The sequence below is a fragment of the Castanea sativa genome, chromosome 3, assembly GCF_040712315.1.
Source record: "Castanea sativa cultivar Marrone di Chiusa Pesio chromosome 3, ASM4071231v1".
Lineage (NCBI taxonomy): Eukaryota > Viridiplantae > Streptophyta > Magnoliopsida > Fagales > Fagaceae > Castanea > Castanea sativa.
The window spans coordinates 22,520,807-22,529,735 of NC_134015.1; the positions used below are offsets into that span (position 1 = coordinate 22,520,807).

Below are 8,929 nucleotides of genomic sequence, written 5' to 3' on the forward strand. Positions count from 1 at the left end.
AGTGCATCATATTTTTATTTTTGTTGTTGATTAAACCAGTAATCTGAGTGCTAAAGATTATGGGGGGGGTGTTTGATAGAGTAATTTAAATTATGTTGTTTGGGTATTTTTGATATACGTGTGTGTGAGAGAGTATGTGAAAATATGTGTAATGTTGTTTAAAATGTGAATTATTGTGTTAAAACTCACATGCCAAACAAGTTTTATATTGTCTTCCAGTTTGTAACACTAAAATTTTTACATACATAAAGTCCACAAGGTGTTTTATTTGAGTTGATTTTTTTATGTGTGTTAAATATGCAATATAATGAAAAAGTATTAGCTATTGAATAATGCTACGGTACTTGTATCAAAATTTAATAATTAGTTGCAAACTCGTACTATACACGAAACCTACATGTTTGTGTAATTAATTAAAATAATTTTATAAAATTTTAAATTGATTATGAAAGTGCATTATTGCATAAATTACTTATATTTAACTTCAATTAGTGTTACAATTTCATGAAAAAGCCATTACTTGAATGTACTATTAAATAACTCAAAATTTTAGAGGTCAAAACTTTTGAAAAGCCAAAAAAAAATTTAAAAAATTAGAAAATTTTTTGCCTAAAAATTATTGAAACAAAACAATATATATCACTACATGTTGAGTTGGTGGCGTATTTGGTCAATTGATGCTAGACACAATTCTAGGTAAACTACCAGGATATTGAGTTGCCCGTGTATAACAAGCACATGAAAACAAAGACCAACCTAGTTTTGGATTTTGTACACAAGTATAAGCACAGCCCCTAGCTATTATACGTGTGTGTCTATATATATATATATATATATATATGGTTGAGTTCAAGTTACCATTGGTGTAACTCTAAACAATATTATACCACCCAATAACTTATTATTGAATTAATATTTTGAAAATCTAACCGTTGAATTTCATGTTCTATATGTTCTTAACATGCATGCCAATTTTCATATCAATCAGATGTTATTTACTATTTGATCTATAAACTCATCTTTTATGCATTATTTTAAACTACAAAAATTTGAATTTTAACAATTGATTGATGACATGACTATTAATCTTTGATTACCTCGAAATTTTGCAAGTATGAAGAATATACAAAGATAATGTAATCTAATAGTGGATTTGTCAATATTCGCATCCAATTAAAAAATATTGAGTAGTGTAACATTGTTTAGAGTAACATTGTTTGTGTGTGTGTTACTATGCAGCAAACTAATTCAATTGTATTGAAAGAAAGGGTTAGCCCATAGGAGATATAGTGCAAGAATATTATAGTCAAATACATTAGTGAATAGGGTGTTTTATTGTTTGTGAGAGAGAATAATGGTGTATTTGGAACTAAGGTCTTGTGAGAGTAGAAGGTATGCAACCTTTAAATCTAAATAAGAGCATCTCCAAAATTCTTCTTGGACATGTATAAGGGTTTTCTTATATACTAGGTTGAGTAGAATTGAACCCTAAACACTTGATGAATTAACTAGCTGAAATTATAGTTTAGTGAAAGCGCAGCTTGATTTGTCGAGATTTCGATTCGATTGATCGACTCTGAAAGTATTCAATTGGTCGAGAATGAATCGCGATGAATCAAAATTCCTTGATTTGCACACTAATTTGCAGGACATTGAGCACCTATCTTGACAAACTTATAGATTGTAAAGAACTATAACAAGACATATTTTGATCACATGCTTGTCAGCACAAACTATATTTCTTAAATCCTAACAATAACATATAGTTTTCTCATAAAAATCAAAATCAATGGCATTTTGAAAACATTCTTGAAATATGATACTTACTAAATTCACAAGCTAATAAAAGAAAAGTATATATCAGATTTGCACATGTCATTAGTATTTTTATTTTACTATATATTAAATTCCCACATGTCAAATATATGATTTAAAAAACAAACAAAAATTGAATACACATCATCTATATTCGAGAAACCTAATAAACATTTCTTCTCCCCCTTAAAATTTAAAGAAGAAAAAGAATTCGGACATTTACCTTATATTAGAAAAATAATGAAAAACAAGGTGATGGATTAGAGAGAGTATGAGTGAGAATTGATGTAAGGACTAAAGCATGTTCTATCTAGGTTCACATGACACACAATATGGAACATTGAGCTCAAATATATTAACTCTAGAAATTAAGAGTAAGATCCTCTATCGTATCTGTACGGGCGTCACCCTCCTTCAAACCCACTTACTCATAGGCCCACGGAGGTAATAACACGTGTAAGAACCTTACGCTGATCACGCGTAAAAACACTTATGGCATGGCCGGCAAGTGCGAAGTCTTGCCACCTCCAACAGATATGTCTTTCGAGCAGGTTGAACTCAGAATGCACGGCATCAATTAGGGGAGGCCGCTGCCGAGCAAAGAACCTACTGGCAGAGCAGGTTCCAACGCCACTGCCACCTTCCCTCACTCACAATTAAGCATCCACTTAGGGGAGATAGTATTGGACCTCTCCTTCCACCCACTAGGAGAATGATCATGATCATTCCACTAAATTTGGTTATAAATAGGCAAGGAAGATTCAGTTGAAGTGGTTGGCGATTCTGGAGAGAAGAGACTAAGGAGAGGAAGTGATCACCTTGGAAAGATGGGGAGAGTGGTCTTAAGAGCACAGGGGACCTGGGTACATGGGTTACAGAGCATAGTATCCCCCATTGTAGGAAATCCAAAAGCCCGCAATACAAATAGATTGTGAGTCCAAACTCCTTTTAGTCCCCAAAAGCCATATTTGGGCGCGCACAATTGGCGCTGTCTGTGGGAATCTCCTACGTAGTTGTGGTACTATCAAGGTGCACACAGGAGAATGTTTGGAAGTAGACTGGGAAGTCATGTAGAGAGCGGCTCTAGAGGGTTGTCGCGAGGGTCTACATGGCAAAAAAGGAGGCAAAAGAGGCAAAAAGACAGACGACATGAGGAACCAGAGGAATCTGGGCTCAGAGAAGGATCATACCAAACCCTCCGAACAATGTCTGACGCCTCGAGCCGCAGCCGCCTTGATAGAAGAGACCAGGAACTTGAGCAGAGGGATCAAGAGTTCGAGCGCCTGTGTAGGGCAGTGAGGGATTTAGAATTACAAGCGCGGGGCAGACGCAAAAGAAGGGACCAGGAGGAACGAAAGGAAAGGTCGGCAAGTGTAGGGAATCACCGTGCGGCAGGATCCCATCAATCCGGGTCCCATCAACACCACAATAGTTCACGAGAGTATGCGGACCGTGAATCGACTTCCCCGGATGAGGGGCGACCTCGAAATGTGGCCATGGATGCAATGAGCCGGGCATTACGCCAACCTACCCGGTCTCCATTCTCGAGAGACGTTGAGGGCACGCCTATGTCGAGCAGGTTCACACGGCCGCCATTCAATTCCTACACTGGAAAGAAAAACCGGTGGAACATGTAAGTCACTATATTCAGATGATATCTTTATACGCCCATAACGATGCATTGATGTGTAAGGTCTTCCCCTCGAGCCTCGGCCCCACTGCTTTGAAGTGGTTCAACGGATTGAAGAAAGGTTCTGTCCATAGTTTTTCGGAACTGATCCAGGAGTTTGGAGTGCGGTTCATGACTTGTAGTTGGGTTCCGCAGCCCGTAGATGCGTTACTATCAATGAAAATTGGGGCTAGGGAAATTCTTCGCAACTATCGCAACTATGCCAATTAGTACTGGGAGCTGTATAACGAGATCAACGGGGGCAATGAAAAGATCACAGCGAGCACCTTTCGGATGGGGTTGCGTAAAGAGTCCGAGCTGAGAGAATCATTGACGAGAAGGCCTCCCGAGGATATGAGGCAGTTGATGAGGCGTATCGAGGAGTACAAGCGCTTAGAAGACGATCGGCTGCAGACCAAGGGGAAAGCCCCGATCATTAATTATCCTCGGAATACTGGCTTCAATCCCAGACACAAGAAGGATCTAAGAATTCAAGAGCCCGGCCCGGCGATTGGAGGAGTTAATGCGACGTTCAAGAAGCCCGTACACAGGATCATCGACAGGATAAAAAAATGAGTTGTATTTTAAGCGGCTGAACAAGATAGGGGCGACCCATCAAGGAGAAATCAGAATTTGTATTGCACCTACCGCAGAGATAAAGGGCATACCACCGAGCAGTGCAGAGCATTGAAAGATCACCTGGAACAGTTTGTGAAGGCAGGGCATTTGAAAGAGTTTCTGGTGGAGACAGGGAATCAGAAGACAGGGCAAGCGGATCGGCTGCGTAAAAACCTTCTCCCACCCCATTTGGGAGTAATAGAGGTCATCCATGCAGTACCGAGGGGCATTAGAGCGCCCACAACGAGAGGGGTATTGGCCGTGGTGTCAGCAGAAGGTTGCACAGGCGAACTTCCACAGGGGAAGAAGTTGAAACACACAAAACTACCCATAGCGTTTGATGATAATGATATGGAAGGCACCACTCAGCCGCACCACGACGCTTTAGTGGTCATGGCCCGTGTAAAGGGTTTCACAATAAAAAGAATAATGATAGATCAGGGGAGCGGTGCAGATGTAATATACCCCGACTTATACAAGGGGCACAGACTGAGGAAGGAGGACTTGACCAAGTATGATACACCGTTGATGAGATTTGATAAGCATATGGTTACTCCAGAAGGGCAAATTTTACTCCCAGACAGCATGGGAGGTAAGGAGGTAATCGTGATGTTCATTGTGGTCGCTTCTTTCTCACCATACATGGCAATCCTTGGAAGGCCGTGGATCCATGACATGGGATCTGTGCCGTCCACCTTGCACGTAAAAGTCAAATTTCGAACCGAAGAAGGGATTACAATGATACGGGGTGATCAGCAGGCGGCCAGACAATGCCTAGTAGCTACAGTCAACAAACAAACCGAATGAATGGAGTCAACCAAGAAGGCTCCCCTATAGCAATTACAGCAGCCCAAAGTGGAGGGGACCAACGTTGCCAAGGATTTGGTTAGAGTAAAAATCCTGTCGGGAGGTGAAAGGAGTTTCCTGATAGGGGCAAACTTGAGTGACTGGGAAAGGGTGGAGTTACTTCTCTCTCTTATACAAAACGTGGATATATTCGCTTGGAGTCCATATGAGGTGCCTGGGGTCAATCCTGAATTTATAGTTCACAAGCTGAATGTGGACCCTTTATGCCCTCCTAAGAAACAGAAACCGAGAAGGTCCACTAAAGAGCATGTCGATGCCATCAGACAGGAGGTTGGGAAGCTAAAAGAAGCAGGGGCCATAAAAAAAACGTTCTTTCCGGAATGGCTTGTAAACACGGTGGTTGTGAAGAAGAAGAACGGTAAGTGGAGGGTTTGTGTTGGCTTTACTGATCTGAACTGAGCATGCCCGAAGAATCCAATTCCAATGCCAAAAATCGATCAAATGGTCGACACTACGTACTAGCACCCAAGAATGAGCTTTCTCGATGCTTTCCAGGGTTATCACCAGATTCCCCTAACCACCGAGGATCAAGAGAAGACTACATTCATAACACCTTACGCCAACTATCATTATACTGTAATGCCATTCGGACTGAAGAACGCTAGAGCCACTTATCAATGAATGATGACGAGGGTGTTTAGGGATAAGATTAGGTGTACGGTCGAGGTGTACATTGACGACATGGTAATAAAAAGCAAGCAAGAAGAGTAACATATTGACAACCTTAAAGAGGTATTTGAGATACTCCGATGACACTAGCTGCGCCTCAATGCCGATAAGTGCGTTTTCGGAGTAGGGTCCGGCAAATTCTTGGGTTATTTAATTACCAAACGGGGGATCGAGCTTAACCCCGATCAGATTGAAGCCGTGAAATGTCTCAAACTACCGAGCAATTCGAAGGAGGTTCAAAAATTGACCGACATGTTGGCTACTCTCAACCGATTTATTTCCAAGTTCATTGATCGGTGCCGACCATTTTATCAACTTCTGAAGAAATGGAAGGGGTTTCAATGGGATGAGGAGTGTGATAGAGCCTTCCTCGACCTTAAGGACTACCTGGGGCGGGCACCAACGTTGACAGCCCTGGAGCCAGGAGAAGACCTGTATATGTACCTCTCAGTATTCGAGCATGCAGCCAGCACTGTTCTACTAAAGGATAGTGGTGTGCAGCTGCCGGTTTACTACATAAGCAAGACATTTGTTAACGCCGAGACCAGGTATTTGCCATTAAAGACATCGTCCATGTGCTGACCGAGTATCCTCTTTAGTCATTGCTAAGAAGATCTGACTTTATGGGGAGGATAGCTAAATAGGAGACTCGGCTAGGCTCATTCGACATCAGATACAGACAAGGAACTCGGTGAAGGGACAAGTACTTGCGGACTTTATTGCCGAGTTCTCACCGAAGAGTACGGATATAGTTTGCCTCGTGGAGGTCAGGCCATGGAAAGTATTTGTGGATGGTGCATCCAATACGCCAGGAGCAGGGGCTGAAATTGTGGTCATCACCTCGGAAGGGCTAAAGCTAGAGCACTTGTTCAAGTTAGGTTTCAGGGCTTCTAATAATGAGGTCGAGTATGAAGCTCTGCTTGCCGGACTTAGAGTTGTCCTGGATTTGGGCGCCAAAGAGGTGGAAGTTTACTCGGATTCTCTCATAGTAGTAAATCAGGTGCAGGGGAACTTCGAATCCAAAGATCCTCGGCTGATTGAATATCTATGGCTGGTAAAGCAGATTATGGGTAATTTTTCAAATGTCAAGATTGAACAGGTAGCCCGGGGCAGAATCGGCACGCCGATTCCTTGGCAACGCTAGCATCATCAATAGCTGACATGGTACCTTGATTGATCAGGGTAGAGTTGGTGGCTAAACCGAGTATCATCGCTAAAGCACCAGTTGCATAGGTCACCATAGCTGAGAGATGCTGGATGGACGCCATCAATGATTTCCTTGCAAACGACCGAGCCCTGGAAGATGAAAAAGAGGCAGGTAAAGTACGACAAACCGCGGCTTAGTATTGGCTATCCGCCGATCGAAAGTTATACCGAAGATCATTCGAAGGACCCTACCTGCAGTGTCTTCATCCCAATCAAGTTAAAGAGCTCTTGGCCGAGCTACACGAGGGTGTGCGGTAGGCATGTGGGGGGACGCTCATTGGCTCACCGAGCAATGACTCAAGGGTTTTAGTGGCCGCAGATGAGGAAAGATGCAACCAAACAAGCACGGAAATGTGAGCAGTGTCAAATACACGCCCCAGTGATCCACCAACCTGTCGGGAACTTGAACCTAGTAAACAGCCCATGGCCATTCGCTCGGTAGGGGTTAGACATAGTAGGGCCATTCCCCAGGGCAACGGGCAACCGGAGATTTGTGCTGGTGGTAGTAGATTACTTCACGAAGTGGGCGAAAGCAAAAGCGTTGGCAAACATCCAAGATGCTAATGTCAAGAGGTTCATATAGAGAAACATTGTAACGAGATTTGGTGTTCCGAAGTCTCTTGTGTCAAAAAATGGTCTGCCGTTCGACAACAAAGATTTTCGTAAGTTCTGCAGTGACCTCGGCATCAAGAATCGGTATTTTACTCCGGCATATCCACAAAGCAACGGCTAGGCAGAGGCTACAAATAAGGCCATCGTAAACGGGCTAAAGAAGAGGTTGGAGGGCGCCAAAGGAAGATGGGCCGAGGAATTGCCAAGCATCCTATGGGCATACCGGAAAACTCCAAGGAGATCCATGGGAGAAACGCCATTCTCCCTAACTTATGGGGCAGAGGCTGTCATCCCCGCTGAAATAAACCTATGTAGTGCCCGAGTCGTAGGATTCGCTCCGGATGAGAACGAGAAGCTAATGGTGAAGCAACTGAACTTGCTAGAAGAACATCGAGAAGTGGCCACCATCCGGCCGACAGAATATCCGCAAAAGCTCGCTCGGAGGTACAATAGAGTTGGGAGGAAGAGGGAGTTTGCTGCGGGAGATCTAGTACTTCGTAAGGTCATAGGGAATACGCAAGACGTTAATGCAGGGAAGCTAGCTCTGTCTTGGGAAGGGCCCTACCGAGTGACTGCTATTGTAGGGGCAGGGGCGTACAACTTGGAGGATTTGAAGGAAAAACTGCTTCACCGGCCATGGAATGTTCACAACTTAAAAAAGTTCTATCATTGACCGGTTATTCTCCAAAGATGTAAACTTGATGTAATTTTGCATTGCCACGTAGTTAATATGACGGTATTTATTCATGCACATGCATTTAACCCATTACTATTAAGTTATTATCACCGGGCAATAAATATGGAAAGAATCACGAGGATAAAGGCAACTCCTTCATGGTTCGATTCCTATCACCGAGCATGCGAAAACCTTAAGCTACATTCATCTAAGGACAGAAACCTATCCTCGGTTCAATTCCTATCACCGAGGGGGTGGAAGCCTAAAGCTATCATTTTCTAAGGACACTAACCACTCCTCAGTTCGATTCCTATCACCGAGTGAGTGGAAACCTTAAGCTAATAATCTGCTAAGGACGGGATCTGCTTTCGGTTCGATCTTCAGCACCGAGCAACGAAAACCTAAACCGAAAGATCCTAAAGGCAGAAAATTTGCTCCCACCTACCGTGAGTGAGAAAGTAAGGTATGATGAGCAGCCTAACCTTAATCATATGCAAAGTCGGCAATTCTCGAACAAATATGGGTGAATTTAAAAACAGGAATGAAACACATAAATTTGGGTCCCTACAAAACCAATTAAAACCATTCAAAACGGTAAATAAACTGTTCAATTGCCACAGCCCGGCGATCTAGGTTCGCCAAAAGTAACCAAAAAAAAGGGGAGGGGGGAAGCTAAATTTTCAAATGGCATAGTCAGTAGGTGTGGGGGGAGTAAAGAATTGCTCAGATCCATTTCTGGCTGTCTAGGTCATTGAAGGGGTCTGGTCTTGAACAGCTTCAGCTCCAATACGGATATT

At 42.8% G+C, this 8,929-nt stretch overlaps 2 protein-coding genes across 2 annotated transcripts; both read left to right on the plus strand.

Moving 5' to 3' along the window:
• Positions 1-5,890: 5,890 nt before the first annotated feature.
• Positions 5,891-6,782, plus strand: LOC142628684 (uncharacterized). Its single transcript, XM_075802729.1, has 2 exons — positions 5,891-6,186; positions 6,296-6,782. Exons 1-2 carry the CDS (start codon positions 5,891-5,893, stop codon positions 6,780-6,782), a joined length of 783 nt encoding a protein of 260 aa, XP_075658844.1.
• Positions 6,783-7,700: 918 nt separating this feature from the next.
• LOC142628685 (uncharacterized) lies at positions 7,701-8,129 on the plus strand. Its single transcript, XM_075802730.1, has one exon. The coding sequence runs from the start codon at positions 7,701-7,703 to the stop codon at positions 8,127-8,129; it is 429 nt and encodes a 142-aa protein (XP_075658845.1).
• The last annotated feature ends 800 nt before the right edge of the window (positions 8,130-8,929 follow it).

What these genes read in the sequence shown, in the direction of transcription:
- LOC142628684 (XM_075802729.1), top strand. Translation starts at nt 5,891, where the DNA reads ATGTTGGCTACTCTCAACCGATTTATTTCCAAGTTCATTGATCGGTGC. An exon ending in TTTGTTAACGCCGAGACCAG is followed by an intron (nt 6,187 to 6,295) that starts GTATTTGCCATT and finishes AGACTCGGCTAG; the next exon opens with GCTCATTCGACATCAGATAC.
- LOC142628685 (XM_075802730.1), top strand. Translation starts at nt 7,701, where the DNA reads ATGGGAGAAACGCCATTCTCCCTAACTTATGGGGCAGAGGCTGTCATC.